This window comes from Caenorhabditis remanei, chromosome I, assembly GCF_010183535.1.
Source record: "Caenorhabditis remanei strain PX506 chromosome I, whole genome shotgun sequence".
NCBI classification, from domain to species: Eukaryota; Metazoa; Nematoda; class Chromadorea; order Rhabditida; family Rhabditidae; genus Caenorhabditis; species Caenorhabditis remanei.
Genome location: NC_071328.1, coordinates 932312 through 951097, shown reverse-complemented (window position 1 = coordinate 951097; position 18786 = coordinate 932312). Strand labels below are relative to the sequence as shown.

The window sequence follows — 18786 nt, the reverse complement described above, 5'->3', positions numbered from 1 at the left end:
AATTATAAATGATGATGATAACGTTATGAGCAAATAGTTTTGTGTCAGTTTCGTCGTGTACGACAATATAGTTAGCTGCTGATAACGAGTGAAACATATAGGGAGCATATTTAAGTTTTGTGTGTATGTATATGTATGTTTGCCCCTTCAAATTGATTTTTAATTTCTTAATTTGTACATATTTATAGGGTAAAACATGAAGATTCGGATAGGTAAGCTGGATGTTTTTATAGTGATCGCCGCTGCTATTTGTCTGGTGTTTGGGATTGTCATGTGGGCGGCGTTCTCGTCGATTTACAGTAATTTAGTGATTCAGGTAATTTTGAAAAGTACAAAGAACACTTTAACAAAATTTTTTTTTTGGAAAAATGGGAAAATGGTGTCTAAAATCAAAAATAAGCATACCACCATGACCGTTACAAAAAGCAAAAAATAATGGCGGGGTTAAGGAATCGAACCCCGGTCGGTTTTTTGGTGGCCCGACTCCTTACCAGGTAGACTACATGTGTCACCACATGGTGGCGATCATGTGGTGAAAGGGCGGCGGCGCGCGGAAGACTTATCACCGTCTCAGGAGTCGCGCCGCCGGCCGGCACCAGTGGTGTACCCGGTAGCGATTCCGGCCAGTAATCTGAGCATCGCGGGTTCGATTCTTTTGCTCTCCAACTATTTTTTGCTTTTTGTAACGGTCATGGGGGTACACTTATTTTTGGTTTCAGATGCCTTCCCCCCTAAAAAAAACTTTTTCCAGAACCTTCGCCTGACTATTAACACCGACTCAAGTCTTGGATATTCTGCATTTCAGTATACCAACCCTCAGGTTGATAATGTCATGAAATTCTATTTTTTCAACATAACAAATCCGGATGAGGTGAAATATTACTCTGCTGCTCCAAGCTTGGTGGAAATTGGACCGTTCGCTGTGAAGTGAGTAGCAAGTGCGCTCTACTGAACTAATGGAAATCCAGTAGAGCGCGAATGCGTTTTAAATGTTGATTTTATGATTCAGAGAAAGCGAACAAAAGAAGTACATTGATTTCAATGGTGACAAGTCACAAATGTTTTATCAAAACTACAAAAGGTATATTCTGTCGAAGGACTACTCGTGTGATGAGTGCGACTGGGATAGGAATATTGTGTTTCCAAATCCACCGGGATTGGTGAGTAATGACAGCGTAGTTAAAAAAATAAACAAAAATTTTGATAAAAATTGTGAAAAATGATAATTTTTGAACGCTTGTAACTCATTTCGTTTTTATCCAAAATTTTCAAAATTACATTTTTCTAATAGATCAAAAATAGGGCTACATTTTTGTAGTTGAAAACTTTTTGATAGCTATTCACGCTTTTGAGATACGGAGCCTCAAAGTTAGAGCGCGCGAGAGAGCGTGCGAAACGAGGAGGGCGTCTCGCTTCTCTGCGTCTCCTCCCCTCTCTCCCCGCGCTCACTCTGGAAGTAGGCTATTATTAAAGGCGCATATCTCAACAACGTGAATAGCTATCAAAAAGTTTTCAACTACAAAAATGAAGCTCTATGTTTGATCTATAAGATGAATATAAATTGGGACAGGTGGGACAAAATATGACACCACGGGGACATGTCAAAGTTGGGAATTTTTTTCACTAAAATTACAATTTTGTGATAATTTTTTTTTTGAGGGCGCCGTCGGCTCCATGATCGACCCGCAGTTCCAAATCACTCGTACCGGGCGGACAATCATCGCCACCGCTCTAATGATTCTTGGCGAGTACCCGTTTGTGTGAGTTTTTTAGGCCACCGAAAATTTTCTAGGCCACCAAAAATTTTAATTCCAGATCCCACAAAGTCCGTGAAGTACTCTTCGATGGCTATGAGGACGCTCTGTTGTCTGCAGCACATTCAGGGGTATAGTTCAGTAGAGCGCGATTGCTCATACCTCAAAATTAAAAGAAATTTCTGTTCAGATCGTCACCATTCTTTCCGGAATTTACAAAGGCGACGGCGGGAGTATCGTACCAATTCCAATCCCCCAGATGCCAAAATTCGGGTACTTTCAAGGAGTGAGTATGCAAGCACGCCCCATTGACAAATTTTCAAACTTTTAGTATAACAACTCTCGCGACGAGGAGTACTGGATAGAAACTGGAAAAACGAATATAAATCAAATCGGTGAAGTGAAAAAGTGGGCGGGGATTACGGAGTTGCCGGCTTCATGGTGGACGACACCAGAAGCTAGGAGTATCAGAGGAAGTGGTATGTCTGTTTGAATTTTTAGTGAAAAATTGCATTTTCAGTGAAAAAATTGTAATTTCAGTAGAAAAAAGCTCAACTTTGACACGTCCCCGTTGCGTCACGTTTTGTCCCACCTGTCCCAAATTATATGAATCTTGTAGATCTAAAATAATGCTTCATTTTTGTAGTTGACAACTTTCCGATAGCTCTTCACGCTTTTGAGATATGCGCCTTTAAAGATGCGCACCTGGGAGGAGAGACGCAGAGAATCGAGAGCGGCTGACTGTCAGCGTCTCTCTCATCAAGGCGCCTAACTTCAAACGTTTATATCTCAAAAGTGGGCGGAGCTATCAAAAAGTTGTCAACTACAAAAATGTAGAGCTTGATTTGATCTACCGGAAAAATATAAATTTGGGACAATTGGGACAAAATGTGACACCAAGGGGACATCTCAAGTGTGACCAATTTTCTCTGTCACTTCTTCTCGGATGCTATCTCTAAAAGCGCATATCTCAAAAGTGGGCGGAGCTAGAGAAAAATTGTCAACTACAAAAATGATCCTCTAGACTTTTTCTACCGGAAAAATATAATTTCAGACACCGGAAGTTTCACCCAAATGCATCTCGACGAGTCATCCACCGCCGACATGTTCTTCTCTTTCATGTGCCGCTCGTTTACGAAAACTTTCTATCGAAAAGAGACGATTCAGTCGATACCGACAATGGGGTTAGTACCGCCTTAAAAATAAATAATTTTTAATCCGCTTTTCAGTTATCATATTGGGTATGACGAATGGGACACGACGTCTGATAAAAATGTGGGCTTCCGTTATCGAAATGTGGAGAAGAGGAACTATTTCCCGCAGTGGCCAAAGTGTGCGCCGTGAGTTTTGGGACATTCGGACGGTTTAAGACAACACGTTTAAGACTCTACGACTTAAAGAAAACAATTTTCAAGTGAAAAATTGATCAACTTAAACATGTCCCCTTGGTGTCACATTTTGTCCCACCTGTCCCAAATTGTATTCATCTTGTAGATCAAACATGTAGCAGCTTCATTATTGTAGTTGACAACTTTTTGATAGCTCTTTACGCTTTTGAGATATGCGCTTTTTAAGATAGCCAATTTGAACAGCGTGACACAGCGGAGGGGAGGAGACGCAGAGAAGCGAGACGCCCTCCTCTTTTTGCACGCTCTCTCGCCTTCTTTTGGGCCGCTGGCTTTGACGCTCCGTATCTCAAAAGCGTGAGGAGCTATCAAAAAGTTGTCAACTACAAAAATGTAGAACGTGATTTTTTTCTATTAGAAAAATATAAATATGAAGATACTGGACAACTTTCAAGACTGGTGGCGCGCTTTCAAAAATCTTTACTTTTTTATGTACAAAAGGTTCACTAAGTTCCTGATTTTTCAAAATGTAGCAAACCGTAAAGGTTTTGATAAACACTAATAATATAATTACTATCAAATTATATTATTGTTATAGTTAAAAAAATTTTTTTGAGATATTGCCCGTTAGAACCCTGGCTTTTCTCATAAAAGTTAGGAGTGTCCCCTTGGCGTCAGATTTTTTTCCACCAGCCCGAAATTATATTTTTCTAATAGAAAAAATCACAGGCTACAATTTTATAGTTGGCAACTTTCCGATAGCTCCACCCACTTTTGAGATATGCGCCTTTAAACTTTCTAACTTCTCTGCGTCTCTCCTTCTTGCGCTGGAAATAGGCTATCTTTAAAGGCAAGAAGAGCTATCAAAATGTTGTCAACTATCAAAATGTAGCGCGTAAAATTTTCTATTAGAAAAATATAATTTTGAAATGGCTGGTCTATTTCCAAGACCGTGACGGGCTTTCAAAGTTATGCTTTCAAAAGTAAGTTTTCCAGAAAAGGCCAATGCCAGCAATCCGGTTCAATCGACTGCTCCAAAAAAATCAATTTCTGTCATGCCTGTTGCGACGGTTCCCATTACAACGGTACCTATCTCCTCCCACCAGGCATGTTCCCCTTGGTCTGCTACCCGGGACGTCTTCAACCCACTCCGTTCGCCGTCGTCTATTCCCCTCCGCACTTCTTATTCTCTCCAGATGAAGTGAGGAGTACTGTAGTGGGGATGGCACCGGACGCCGAGAAACATGAACCAATGATTTATAATCATGAGACGTATAGTGGTACGACGTTGAGAGTGATCAATAGGCTGCAGGTTAACATGCCGGTGATCAAGTCACATGATGTTCCGTAAGTCGTTTTTGTTTTGTTTTGGGATCCTAGGCCACCAAAACTTAGCCATTATGAATTTTCATTGTAATATTCGGAATCAGGACGTCAAGACGGTTTGAATGAGTATAATCATGACTAGAATCCGATCAATTTAAATTTTTGGACCTCTATGCGCCTTTAAACTACAGTAACCCTGGAATTTCGTGGCGGGACTCAATATGAAGCGAATCTAGGCAACATTATAATCATTTGAAGCGTCTCAATGAGCTGAATTCGAATATCGCAATAAAAATTCGATCGGATTCAGTTTTAAGGTGGAAAACTGAATTTTTAATAACTTTTGCCTTCCAGAAGCAGCCAGAACATGCCAAACGTGATGATCCCGTTATTCTGGCAAGAGGCCACTCCCGTCTTCCATCAATTCATTTTCAACCAAGTCTGGCTGGGATTCGTGTTGGTACCCCGACTAATGCAGGTCCTGCAATTCGTTGCTATCGGTCTGGGACTCCTTCTACTCGCTATTCTATTCTTCCTGCAACTAAGAAAAGGGGATTCCGTGAAACCTGAAAGAAAAAGTTCCCTGGAGACTACTAGTCACTGGTTGTCATCTACATCGAGTAACCAGAGTGGCGGATTGAGGAGGATGTGAAATTAGAGAACTAATTTTTTTATTAAATGAAAAGAGATTGAGATTTTGCGTATAATAAAACAGATTATTCACTAATCAATTCAGTTTTAAAAATTCAAAAAGACCCATTTCGAACCGAGTTATGACGGTTCGAAATTGATGGCCTAGAAAAAAAAATTTTGAAAAAGTTAGGCCACGGACACATTTTCGAAGTTCCAGGTTTTTCCGAACAAAACTCAGTTTTTAGAATTCCAAATGATCCTTTTTAGTCGAGTGATGACGATTTAAAGTTGGTGGCCTAGAAAACCAAAATCGTATTTCTAGGCCACCAACTTCAAATCGTCATAACTCGTTTTAAGATGGGTCTTTTTGAATTCCGAAAACTGTTTTAGGCACCGTAGGTGAAGAAAAAAGGGTCCATGGCCTGGAAAAGTTTCTGGGAATTTTTGGTACTGAAGTGAGGTCGGCGGTCGTGTGAAAGTTCGGCCATTGAGGTTTTTTTGGAACTTGAGAACAAGTTTTTTTATAAAATGAAGAAATGATGATAACTACGACAGTGTTTTTGCGGCTTTTCAAAAAGAAAAATGCTTGAAAGTCCATCTTTCAAAAAAAAAAAACAAATTTAACGGTGAAATGACGCTTTTTATTAAAAACACATATTTTTACTGGTATTTTGTAAACAATTATTTTGATACAATACTGCTCAAAAGTATATTAAGTTCTGGTTTTTTCAGTTGAAAAGGTCCAACTTTGAGAGTGTGTCATGGTTATACTTATTGCCCCATCAAGTAGATTTTTAATGGATCATACAGATCAAAAATAGAGCTCCATTTTTGTAGTTGACAACTTTTTTGTACGGACACTCCCTAGAGAGTTATGGTCATTTTAAGGGGACAGCTCAGAAATCGAACTATTTTGCACAGAAATGGATCGATTTGATGGAGAAATTATTTCGACGATATGTAACTTGCTAGGGAGTGTCCGTACAAAAAAGTTGCCAACTACAAAAATGGAGCTCTACTTTTGATCTGTATGATCCATTAAAAATCTATTTGATGGGACAATAAGTATAACCATGACACAATCTCAAAGTTTGGCGTTTTCAACTGAAAAAGGGAAAACTTAATATACTTTTGAGCGGTACTGTAAGTGTATTGATTCAATTACCCCTTTCCCGTCTTCTTTTTTGTCTGCAATCAAAAAACGAACCCTACATTTCTTTTTTAAACTTTAAAACTTTTTAATTCTTCTTCTCTCCAACACAGCTATCATCTTCCTGCCTCGTCGCTGCGCCCCTTGCGAAACCTTCAAAACAATAATGTGATCTCATCTTGCTCTCGGCAAGTTTCAACGAAGATGAAGATGAAGAAAAATGTGTAGTAGTAGAAGATAGAGTTCAGAGGAAAAAAAGAGAGAGCGAGAGGATAAACGGGCGATCTGGAGAAAAATCTGAAGAAAAAAAGAGAAGAAGAAGAAGAAGAAGAGTTTCGTAGTGATCATAGGAAATTGACACCGAGAGAGAGGAGAAATAATGGGAGAGAAATGAAAGAAAAATGAGGGTTTTTTGATAATTGAATTGTCTCACGGAGATCGGCTGTAACTATCCAGTTAGTGTATATAAGGAAAAGTGGCCAATTAGAAAATTAAAGCTCTAATTATGACCAATTTAATAAATATAACTATAAAGCAGTTTCCCATCATAATGTTTATTGACCGGAGTACGCTTACTTACGCCGTGTATAAATGAAAATAAATTGGAATAGTTTTAATATTTCACTTAACAACTAAAGAACACTTTGAAAAAACACGTAAAAACACTCTGATACCTTAACATTCTATAACAATAGTACCGTGCAGTAAGATGCAGTAAGATGGCAGAATTTGCTGTTTTCAGTTGAAAATGATTTGAGAGAGTGTTACGGTATCCCTGATTTGTCCTAAAAAGTAAAATACGTAAAAACCAAACAAAACGAAAGTAGAGCTCCATTTTTGTAGTTGACAACTTTTTTATACAGACACTCCCTAGAGAGTTATGGTCATTTTAAGACAACCGCACTATTTTGCACTGAAATTGATCGATTTGAGGGATAAATCACTTTTTCGATACGTAACTTGCTTGGGAGTGTCCGTACAAAAAAGTTGTCAACTACAAAAATGAAGTTCTATCTTTGTTCTGTATGGTTTGTACATAATTTATTATGTGGGACACATCAGTGATACCGTAACACCCCCATGATCATTTTTAACTGAAAATGCCAAATTGTATATCTTACTGCACGGTAGTGTAGGTGAAGAGAGTATATTTAGAAAAAAGTGGTCAACTACAAAGATGGAGATTAATGTCAGTTCTATAACAAGTTACACATAATATCAGATGTTTCAATTTAATATTTTCAAGAAAACTCTGAAAACATTTTCAATTTTAAGTCGAAATTCAGGTTTTTTCATTAACAGCAAAAATTGACTAACTTTAAGTTTTTCAACCGGTCCTCTTTCTGGTTTAAATTTTTTAAACAATTGGTTTTATTCAATCATTGCAAATCACACCTAAACCTTCATTTTTTTAGTTGTCAACTTTTTGATAGAATGCCATCCCGGGTTACTGTACCTGTGCGAAGTTTCTATTGCGATGATGGGTATCGAAGGCTTCATAGGTTCGGAGAGCTACAGTAACCCGGGATGACATTTTGTCAAAAAGTTGTCCACTACAAAAATGGAGATCTAAATTTGCTTCATCAAATAACAAAATTTTGACTACATAGGGTACCGTACCAAAAGCTTAAAGTTGGTCAATATCTAAAAATCACAATTTTCAATCAGGCTCTAAATTTTGGCAGATTTCGTTTTCTGTCGGAAAGTTTATATATATATATATATATATATATACTTTTTCTGAAATTTGTTGCTCTTAAACCCTCTGGTCCCTTTTTCCCTCGACTAATTGGAGCCAGGTCAACACAAAGTCTTGTCAGCTGGTGGCACATGCCATGACACAATGGGTATCTTTTGTTTTGTTGTCTGATCGATGAGTCGTAGCATGAAAAAGAGATCTGAAAACGTATGAGGATTTCAACATTATTTCGAAATTTCTGATACTGAGCATGCCCAGTCAGATGACGGAGGTTTTACAGCCGGAAGTGTGGGGTTTTGGATAATAAAACAAGAAAAATGTTATTTTCTAGCTTACGCTTAAGGAAAACAACTTAAATTAAGGCACTCGAAGCTTAAGCGTTTGAATTTTTCTAATTTTCCCAAACTTTTGAATTTCTGACATACTGTAGGCCAACTCGGATGGGTCCAGACGTTTGGAGACCTACAGTAACCCGGGATGCTTGCAAAGCTATCAAAAAGTTGTCAATTACAAAAATGAAGATTTCAGGTTACCTTACCAGGTTTTTAACCGTTAATTTCAGTTTTGACGGCTTCTAAAGTAAAATGTGAAAAAATGTTACTATTACAGTTTGATAAGCTGTTTTCGAAGAGGCTCATAAAATTTTATTCAGGTTTTCAACTGCAAATATGATGTGTGCCAAGAATCAATGTTTTCCCTCAATGTTTTTTTGAGGTATTGTCCATTGGAACCATGATGTCCCCTAGATGCCACATTTTGTCCCAAATGTACCAATTTTACATTAATCTGATAAATCAAATCTAGACCTCCATTTTTGTGGTTGACAACTTTTTTGTACAAATCTTCCGGACTGAGATATAAAGGAAGTTAGGTAAGCCCTAATGCGTCAGATTTTCAGATATTTTCCAAAATTGACCAACTTCAAGTTTCTGGTACGGTAACACGTCTTACTGTAGGTTCTCAAAATTTTGGAACTTGATAAAACAAATCTAGATCTCCATTTTTGTAGTTGACAACTTTTTCGTCAAAGCTCACTGTACTGTAGCTGTGCAAAGTTTCTATTGGGTACCGAAGGCTTCGTGGAGCTACAGTACCCCAGGATGACGTTCTATCAAAAAGTTGTCAACTAGAAAAATGGAGATCTAGATTTTATCTACAAGAAAAATGTAAATTTGAACCTGTTTCACTTTTTGAAAGGTAGCCACTTGACAAGAATCTGAAAACCTTAGTCAATTATTTCCCAATTATTCAATTTCCTCCTTCTCCTCTCCATATCATCAATCCCCCATTAACCATTGTACCCTTCCACACCCCCACACACCCTTCGATACGTCCCAAAGACATTCTTCGGGACATTCGATGGCACACACTCAGTGGAAGTCACTCTCCAACTATTACAACATACATACATCTCAATTCTTAGCAGAGGAAAGGAAGAAGGAAGGCGAATAAGAAAAGAAGAAGCATGAGAGGGGAGCAAAAAAAGTGATCAGGAGCCATTATTATTGACTGGGATTTGAAATCAAATGAGAAAAAACTGAAAATAGAAAAACTGGAAGATTTGAGACACTGACTTGGGACCAGTTAGAGGATACATTTGAGAAAAAGTACCAAAACCTTTCAGACAAATCAAAATTGTGATTTTCAGATCTTGACCAACTTCAAGCTTCTGGTACGGTACCTTATGTTGTTAAATTTTTGGTATTTGATGAAGAAAATCTAGCTCTCCATTTTTGTAGTGGACAACTTTTTGATAGGGTTTCAGGGTATGCGTCTTTAAAGAGAATTTGGTTGAAACTGAAGGATTCTTCAAGGGTACATAAGGTACTGTAACTTCCAGAGCCCATGAAAAGTATGAGATATCAAAAAATTCTCAACTGCGGAATTGGGAAACGCAATTTTTTCTACTTAATGAAGGTGAAAGTTTCAAAAATGGTCAATTTTCAACGAAATTTCAAGCGAATCTGAAAAATTTCTCATCTTGGATTGCAGAATTTTCAACGCACAATTTTGAGCACTTGTCTCTACATCTGAAAATGTTGCCATTGTTCTAATTTTACATTTCCCCGATGCGTCAAATCTAGATCTTCATTTTTGTAGTTGACAACTTTTGTGTGATACCTCTCTGAAAAAAGATATAAGCACTTAAAAAAGACACATAACTTTTCAGTGAAAACTTCTACAAAAAAGTTGTCAACTACAAAAATGGAGGTCTAGGTTTGATTCAAAAAATTTGAATAGCTGGAATTTTTCCTTACCGTACCATTAGTTCCAATTTTGGTTTTGGGCCTCGTGCTGTAAAACGTCTGAAAATAGGTACAGTAAGATTTCTGTTAATTTAGTCAAGTTTCAATCTTCAGACTTTTCAGGTATACTCAAGGGTACTGTAACTTTTTGAGGTATATTGGAGTAGAGCAGCTGTTTTCGATGAAAAAAACTTAAATTTTCAGACTTTTCAAGCATCCCTTAGGGTACTGTACCACTGTAAGCTTTTAAAGTGTTTTTTCCAATCTATCCCTCATCTTTTGGCACCTTTTGGACACTACAAGGGCAAAAATTGTGAGGAGAGGACAATTTCTTATTTTTTGTCTCTTCAAAATATCTCTTTCTCCCTCTGTGCCAACTCTTCCTGGACGAGCTCATCCTTTTCTTCATCTTCCTGCCCGAACCAAACTTTCTCGGCACATAGAGAGAGAGAGAGAGTGAATGTTTAAAACCCAAGTTCTCTAACGTCTCTCCAATCGGCACACTCTCTCGCATATATCGTATCCCGCCAACTCGTTGGCAAAACACAACGGCATTTATCAGATACGCAGCGCCTTCGAGTGGGAGGGAGTTGATGTGCGAGAGAGAGAAAGAGGGATTACACTGAGGGAGAGCTCTCTCGCGGGCTCCCGGGGGCACTACCTTCGTGTGGAAGACGGCGGAATGAGGGATAAGGGGGATCGCGGAGGGGCGCGAGGGGATATATGTGTGTATCTCTCTATCCCTCTATCTCCTCCCGACGGCAACAGCCTCCCCATCCCCCCATCCCACCGCCGATCCCGCCAAGCACAATCAGTCAGTCTCGAAGCAGCCAGCCAGCCAGCAGCACAACATACAACAAGGGGCACCATTTGAAATATTATTATTCCCGACCATGTCTTTGTACCGTTCGCCATCCGCTGCTCTTCTGAAGAGCCCGTCGCAAGCCGCGTTCGGCTCACCATTCGGCAGCATGTCCGTCGCCGATCTTGGATCGCTCACCCGTCTTGAGGTAACTTCAACTTTTCATTATTTTTGATTGTTATCCTTGATTTTGATATCTATTTTTTTAAACTTTCCTAATTTTTTTAAAAGGAAAATTGAAATCCCAGAAATTTTAAGCTTAAGGGACCATTTTTAAAGCCTATTGAAACTCTAAAACCCCCAAAACCAAAAATCTAGAGAAATTTTAGAGAAATCTTTTATCCTCATCCCTCAAGTACCTAAAGTAAATTTGCTAGCCGATCCAAAATCTCTCGCTTAACCAGTTTTCTCTTTTTTGTGTGTATTAGAATGTGTGTAATTGAATCTTAGGACATCTCGCAACTATAGGGACGTTTTGAAACTACATATTTGGCATACTGTAGTTTTCAGCGTAAGCCTTAGTTAGTTTTTAGTTTCGTTTAAGTGTTTTCCCGCCGCTTAGGCTTTTCCAGTTATCGATTTTTTTAAATTCCAAATTAAGTATATCAATTTTGAACCCAAAAAAATAAATGACTCGAAACATCTTTTATCCTGCCATCCATTTGCTCATCTCTTTTTCTTCTCTCGCAAAGTATGTGTGTGCCGCCGCCACCGCCACATCTCTCTGCGTCTCTTCGTCTCCCACACTATTTCATCGCTTCCCGAGCCAGAGCTCCCACGCGTAGGCACCCGGGGAGGATTGTGTTGTGTAAAGTATTCGGAAATGAGGGAAAAGAAACCTTTTGGCATATGGAAGGAGGGGATTTATATGGAAATGGGTAAAAAGAAGGTTAAGCCTAAATTAAAATTTTGAGGTACTTGGGCTTAGTCTTAAAATTTAGAACCTTCTGGAATTTAAGCCTATAGGCTTAGGCTAAAAAATCTTTCTTCCAGAAAAATTTTGTCAGGCTTAAGCTACCTTAGGCAAGAATTTCAGCTATTTAAGTAGCCAAGCCTATAGGCTTAAGCTTAAGAACCTTCCAGAAAAATTTTCTTAGGCTTAGGCTACCGTAGGCGAGAATTCAGCGATTCTAGAAGCTAGACTTAGGCTAAAGAACCTTTTGAACTGATTCCTGAAATCGTACAACCTCTAGGCTTAGGCTAAGGGACCTTCCTGGAAATTTTTTTAGGCTTCAATTTTAAAACCTTCTAGAACCTTAATAACCGAAAAACCAAAAAAAATTGTTTTCAGGACAAGATCCGTCTTCTCCAAGAGGATTTGGAGTCCGAGCGTGAGCTCCGCAACAGAGTGAGTTACTTCTTTTGGACCCTTAAATCCTATAACCCAATAACAATTTCAGATCGAACGTGAGCGCGCCGATCTCTCCGTCCAACTCATTGCTTTGACTGACCGACTCGAGGATGCCGAGGGAACCACCGACAGTCAAGTAAGTACCACCTAAATTTTTGATTTTGTCTATAAATGGTGATTCCAGATCGAATCGAACCGCAAGCGCGAGGGAGAGCTTCTCAAGCTTCGCAAGCTCCTCGAGGAGTCCCAATTGGAGTCCGAGGATGCGATGAACGTGCTCCGCAAGAAGCACCAGGACGCTTGCCTTGACTACCAAGACCAAATCGAGCAGCTTCAGAAGAAGAACGCCAAGTGAGTGTCTATATTGTGTTTTTTGTGGTGTTTCTTTCATTTTATTCATCCTCATTTCGAAATTCTCTGCTCTTCTTCATACCTCTATCTTCATCTTGACGCTTCTAGGCGGAGGAGGAGGGGGGACCCAGTGTAAAATAACAAACGTTTCTTCTCCTAGGACCCGTGTGTTTGTTTCGTCTTCCAGGAAGAGATAGGCGAGATCTCTCTCTGATCTTTATGATCTTCTCTTTTCGTAATGCTTTCTTCCCGTTCTTTCGCGTGAAACACACACACACACTCCTGGTGGTGGTGGTAAAAAATAATGATATTAAAAAGAGTTGAGAAGAGATAGGATGGGATGGGAACATGGAGAGGAAAAGAGGGATATGAATATGATATGGGATCAAACTTCAGGGACTACTGTAGCATAGGTTACTGTACTTGCATGGAGTGTACGCTATATTTGGGTTACTGTAACCTAGTAGTCCAACATTTCTGAATTTTGATCAGTTTTTCCAGTGGTACTTATGGTATACTGTAGGTAAATATCTCATGTCTATAGGCTCTACGATAGATTTGTGGTACTGTAACTTAAATGTTGTTTCTTTTTCCATTAGTATTCATGGTATATTGTAGTTAGCTCACATAACCAATTTTTTATTCAGCTGAGTCCTAAACTACTTTAAAACGTTCTAAACTACATTTTCTGGATTTTGAGCTACCGTATTCTTTCAAATAGTTACCGTAAGAAATAATTTCTGCACCGTATCAAAATATTCTAATATTGAGACACCGGACATCTTAAATATATAAAAATTTTTGAAACAGAGAAATTCTAGAAGTCTCCTTCGCCGCATTTTACTACGGTACCTCAAAATTTCTACGGTACCTCAAAACAAGAAATTTTCAGAATCATCGATTTACAATATACTGTTTATTTAGAGTTTTAGGATCTACATAGCTAGAGTACCGTAACCTCACATTTCAAAAAGAGTGTAGTTACAGTAAGCTCTCTATTTGAACCGTCGACCCCCTTTAGCCAATATTTTGAAGATTTTGACCCCTGAAACTAAAAAATCAAGTATTTTATGTCTGTGACGCAAATTCTACACATGTTCCTATTTCCAAAATACTTTTCACCTGTCCCGTTCTACCAGCTGCTTCCCGCGGCCCCCTCTGACATCACCCCTTTATTGACACAGACACCCACGCAATCCTATTTTACAAAAACTAAACAAAACCCGATTCCAGAATCGACCGCGAACGCCAACGTGTCCAACACGAGGTCATCGAGTTGACCGCCACCATCGACCAACTCCAGAAGGACAAGCACACCGCCGAGAAGGCCGCCGAACGTTTCGAGGCTCAGGCCAACGAGCTCGCCAACAAGGTCGAGGACTTGGGCAAGCACGTCAACGATCTCGCCCAGCAACGTCAACGCCTTCAGGCCGAGAACAACGATCTCCTTAAGGTTTGTACGGCTTTTTTTATCTCTCATGTGATATCTGATCCAATAGAAGAGGGGGAAAAAGAGTAAAATATATAAAAAGAACCCCCTTTTTCTACTTTTTCCTACTTTTTTTTGCTACGCAGAGTGTGTGTGCAAATAGAGTACTCGAGATATTAGTGAGCATCCCTTGGCTCTTCCTCACACACGTAAAGGGGGACAGGGGACTTTGGCTTTACCAAAAATCTAAAAATGTATGATTTCAGGAGGTCCACGACCAGAAGGTCCAACTCGACAACCTTCAACACGTCAAGTACACCCTCGCCCAACAACTCGAGGAGGCTAGACGCCGTCTTGAGGATGCCGAGCGCGTAAGTCACGTCAAAATGTGTCAGATTATGTGTCAGGTGTCGGGTTACTTACTAACGCTTCCCCCCTAAACGGAAAGCGTTGGCTCTGCCATTCTGACGCAATGTGGGCACAACAAAGATCAAATTTATAAGAGAATCGTTTTTCAGGAGCGCTCCCAACTCCAATCGCAACTCCACCAAGTCCAACTTGAGCTCGACTCGGTCCGCACCGCCCTTGATGAGGAGTCGGTTGCCCGTTCCGACGCTGAGCACAAGCTCAACTTGGCCAACACGGAGATCACCCAATGGAAGAGCAAGTTCGACGCCGAGGTCGCTCTTCACCACGAGGAAGTCGAGGATCTCCGCAAGAAGATGCTCCAGAAGCAAGCCGAGTACGAGGAGCAAATCGAGATCATGCTTCAGAAGATCTCTCAACTCGAGAAGGCCAAGTCTCGTCTTCAATCCGAGGTCGAGGTGCTTATCGTCGACCTTGAGAAGGCTCAGAACACCATCGCCATCTTGGAGCGTGCCAAGGAGCAACTCGAGAGACAAGTCGGAGAGCTCAAGGTCCGCATCGACGAGCTCAACGTGGAATTGGAGGCTGCTCAACGCGAGCTCCGTGCCGCCAACGCCGAGCTCCAGAAGATGAAGCACTTGTACGAGAAGGCTGTCGAGCAGAAGGAGGCTCTTGCTCGCGAGAACAAGAAGCTCCACGACGAGCTTCACGAAGCCAAGGAGGCTCTCGCCGACGCCAACCGCAAACTTCACGAGCTCGACCTCGAGAACGCCCGTCTCGCCGGAGAGATCCGTGAGCTCCAGACCGCTCTTAAGGAGGCCGACGCTCAACGCCGTGACGCCGAAAACCGCGCTCAACGCGCCCTCGCCGAGCTCCAAGCTCTCCGCATCGAGATGGAACGCCGTCTCCAGGAGAAGGAGGAGGAGATGGAGGCTCTCCGCAAGAATCTCCAATTCGAGATCGACAGACTCATCGCCGCTTTGGCTGATGCCGAGGCCCGCATGAAGGCCGAGATCTCGAGACTGAAGAAGAAGTACCAAGCCGAGATTGCCGAGCTTGAGATGACCGTTGACAACCTCAACAGGTACAGTACCCCCGCCTCGCTAAGAATTAGAATGAAAAAACCTAAAATTTGTATTGCAGAGCCAACATCGAAGCCCAGAAGACCATCAAGAAGCAATCGGAGCAACTCAAGGTTCTCCAAGCCGCTTTGGAGGACACTCAACGTCAGTTGCAACAAGTTTTGGACCAATACGCCCTTGCCCAACGCAAGGTAAATTTTTAAAAATTTTCAACTTATAGCAACATTTGTACTGAATATGACACTTCCAGGTCGCCGCTCTCTCCGCCGAACTCGAGGAGTGCAAGACCGCCCTCGACAACGCCGTCCGCGCCCGCAAGCAAGCCGAGGTTGACTTGGAGGAGGCCAACGGAAGAATCTCCGATCTTATCTCCATCAACAACAACCTCACCTCGATCAAGAACAAGCTCGAGACCGAACTCTCCACCGCTCAAGCCGATTTGGACGAGGTCACCAAGGAACTTCACGCCGCTGATGAGCGCGCCAACCGCGCCCTCGCCGACGCCGCCCGCGCTGTTGAGCAACTTCACGAGGAGCAAGAGCACTCGATGAAGATCGACGCCTTGAGAAAGTCCCTTGAGGAGCAAGTCAAGCAACTCCAAGTCCAAATCCAGGAAGCCGAGGCCGCCGCCCTTCTCGGAGGAAAGCGAGTCATCGCCAAGTTGGAGACCAGAATTCGCGATTTGGAGACCGCTTTGGACGAGGAGACCAGAAGACACAAGGAGACCCAGAACGCTTTGAGAAAGAAGGATCGCCGCATCAAGGAGGTCCAACAGCTCGTCGACGAGGAGCACAAGAACTTCGTCATGGCTCAAGACACCGCCGACCGTCTCACCGAGAAGCTCAACATCCAGAAGAGACAACTTGCCGAGGCCGAGTCGGTGACAATGCAAAACTTGCAGAGAGTCCGCAGATACCAACACGAGCTCGAGGATGCCGAGGGTCGTGCCGATCAAGCCGAGAGCTCCCTTCACCTTATCCGTGCCAAGCATCGCTCATCGGTTGTCACCGGAAAGTCCTCCTCCAAGGTGAGTCCTTTTCACTAGAGGGTGGGGGAGGAATTTTTGTTCTACATTTGGGAATATGGTGAGAAGGTCACCGATATGGCTTCTGGAAATTGGGGGGAAGCAGAAGTTTTAGGCTTAGGCTTAAGCAATTTGAGATATTCCCTTCCAAGACCTAAATCTTCGGCTTAGGCTTAGCCAAATCTTAGAGCCGTCCAAACTCTTAGGCTTAGGCATAACCACTTTTTATTTGGGCTCACTCCTTTTTGGCATAGGCTTATCTAATTTCTCAATTTCAGCCAGTCTTTAGGCTTAGGCTCAATGGCGACCATTTCCTTAGGCTTAGGCTTAAACGGTTTTTTTTACTTTTTTACTTTTACTTTACTACGGTTTTTACAGCAGGCCTATATTTTGGGACTCCCTTAGGCTTAGGCTTAACTAAACTCAATTTCAGCCACCCCTTAGGCTTAGGCTTAAAGTTTTTTACTTAAGGTCCCCTAATTGGACTTTTTCTCTTAAACTTATGCATTTTCTCAATAATCCACCCTCGCGGTCCCCAGAATTTTTGAGCTTCTAGAATATTCTCCGCTTCTTCTCAAAAACATTTTCGTAGACAACAACTCCCTCCTGAGCAAGTGCCATTTATCAATAATTATTCCCTTCTATCATATTCTATTTTCAGATTTTCGTCACGGAAGACGATTATTAAGCAACATCACATCATCGCCACCACAATATATTCAAATATAAAAAAGCCGTCGCCACGCAACTTTCTCTCTCCATTAAATTTTGACTAATGTGTATAATTGTTTTATTTCTTCTTTTTCTCTTTTCTCATTTTTTATTGGCCTTCTACCGAATTTCTTTCTCTCTTTTTTTCTTATGCGCCCGCTTTTCCCCCCTTTTCTCTCTATCGTCGTCCCCTTTTTCACAAAATCTTCTCGACATTATCCTTTTTGTTCTCCCCCCGTCCCCCTTATTGTGCTTCTGACTGACTGTCCCTTCCCCACCCCACTTCGAACAATTAGGTCAATCGAGCGACCCCTTTCCCTTTTCCACCCTGCAATTTCCAAAAATCTTCCGTTTCTTTTTTGTTTCCCCGCCCCTGGTTGCATAAGAAATCGTCGTCAATAAAAAATTTTTGAAAAATTCTTTGAAAGTTTTATTGAGACGTCCTCCCTTGCAATTGAGATGATGCATAGTCCCCCCCCCGCCAACCAGGGTGTCATACGGTAGAGAGAAAAGAGTGTGTTATGCGCCTTTAATAATCGTTTCGTCTAGATGATAATTGTGTTCCTTCCCCCTCACCCAATGCCTTCCAAAACTTCTCTGATTTATATATATATAATATGGAATAAATTGAGAAAAAATATGTTTACAGGTTCTAATTAAGACGTTAAGCGAGCGACCAACTCAATTTCCCCCACCTGCCATGTGAAAAACAAAAATAAACTCTCGATAACAATGGGGAATTTTCTTAATGAGCAAGGGGAAATTGAGGCTGTTTGTGTCTATATTCTTTTTTCGAAAAAAAAAGCGAAAACTTTAAAAACGGTGTCATGAGGTAGTGTCATAACTTGCTGGATCAATTAGTTTGACACGCCCTCTTGGTGTTATAACTTGTGCCAAATGTCTCAAATTTATATTTTCCTAGTAGATCAAATACAGGGCTACATTTTCGTAGTTAACAACTTTTTGATAGCTCCGCCCACTTTTGAGATATGAGTCTTTAAAGAATGGTACGTCAAAGGCAAGAGTGTCCTTTCTTTGAAAGCGCATATCTCAAAAGTGGGCGGAGCAATCAAAAAGTTGTCAACTGCAAAAATGTAGCCATGAAAAAAATGTTGTAGTCTTAGTTCTTGGCTAAAGCTTATTGTTGTAATTAACTATTTTCTTGTAAACTCATTTTCTGGTCCGAATTTGAAATCCTTGCAAAAAATAATTTTTCAACGGGAAAAATCAATTTCCGCACGTTTTTATGCAGAAAAATGAAAAAAAAATACAATTTTTAGTTCAGAAAGCTAAATTTCTTGACAGTTCATGTTAAAACTCAAACATTTTGAGTCTAGACGCGTTCCGACACCAAAAAATTGGTCATTTTTTCACTAAAAACACTGTTTTTTGGGAATTTTCAGGCTGAAAAAGCTGAAAATCATGGTTTTTACGTCCAGAAATTTCTATACTTCCT

The 18786-nt window shown here is 40.8% G+C and overlaps 2 protein-coding genes across 2 annotated transcripts; both read left to right on the top strand.

Annotated features, from left to right (window-relative positions):
• Positions 1-196: 196 nt before the first annotated feature.
• On the top strand, positions 197-5078 carry GCK72_000120 (uncharacterized protein; the record flags this gene model as incomplete). The annotated part of the gene is made up of 11 exons (XM_053722278.1): positions 197-316; positions 752-927; positions 1010-1160; positions 1660-1760; positions 1816-1885; positions 1945-2040; positions 2086-2233; positions 2809-2938; positions 2984-3094; positions 4097-4447; positions 4781-5078. The coding sequence occupies 11 exons, from the start codon at positions 197-199 to the stop codon at positions 5076-5078; spliced, it is 1752 nt and encodes a 583-aa protein (XP_053590923.1).
• A 5969-nt stretch (positions 5079-11047) lies between these two features.
• On the top strand, positions 11048-16640 carry GCK72_000119 (uncharacterized protein; the record flags this gene model as incomplete). The annotated part of the gene is made up of 9 exons (XM_003096779.2): positions 11048-11164; positions 12308-12364; positions 12417-12503; positions 12552-12718; positions 13952-14171; positions 14414-14518; positions 14666-15597; positions 15657-15786; positions 15846-16640. The coding sequence occupies 9 exons, from the start codon at positions 11048-11050 to the stop codon at positions 16638-16640; spliced, it is 2610 nt and encodes an 869-aa protein (XP_003096827.2).
• Between the last annotated feature and the right edge of the window lie 2146 nt (positions 16641-18786).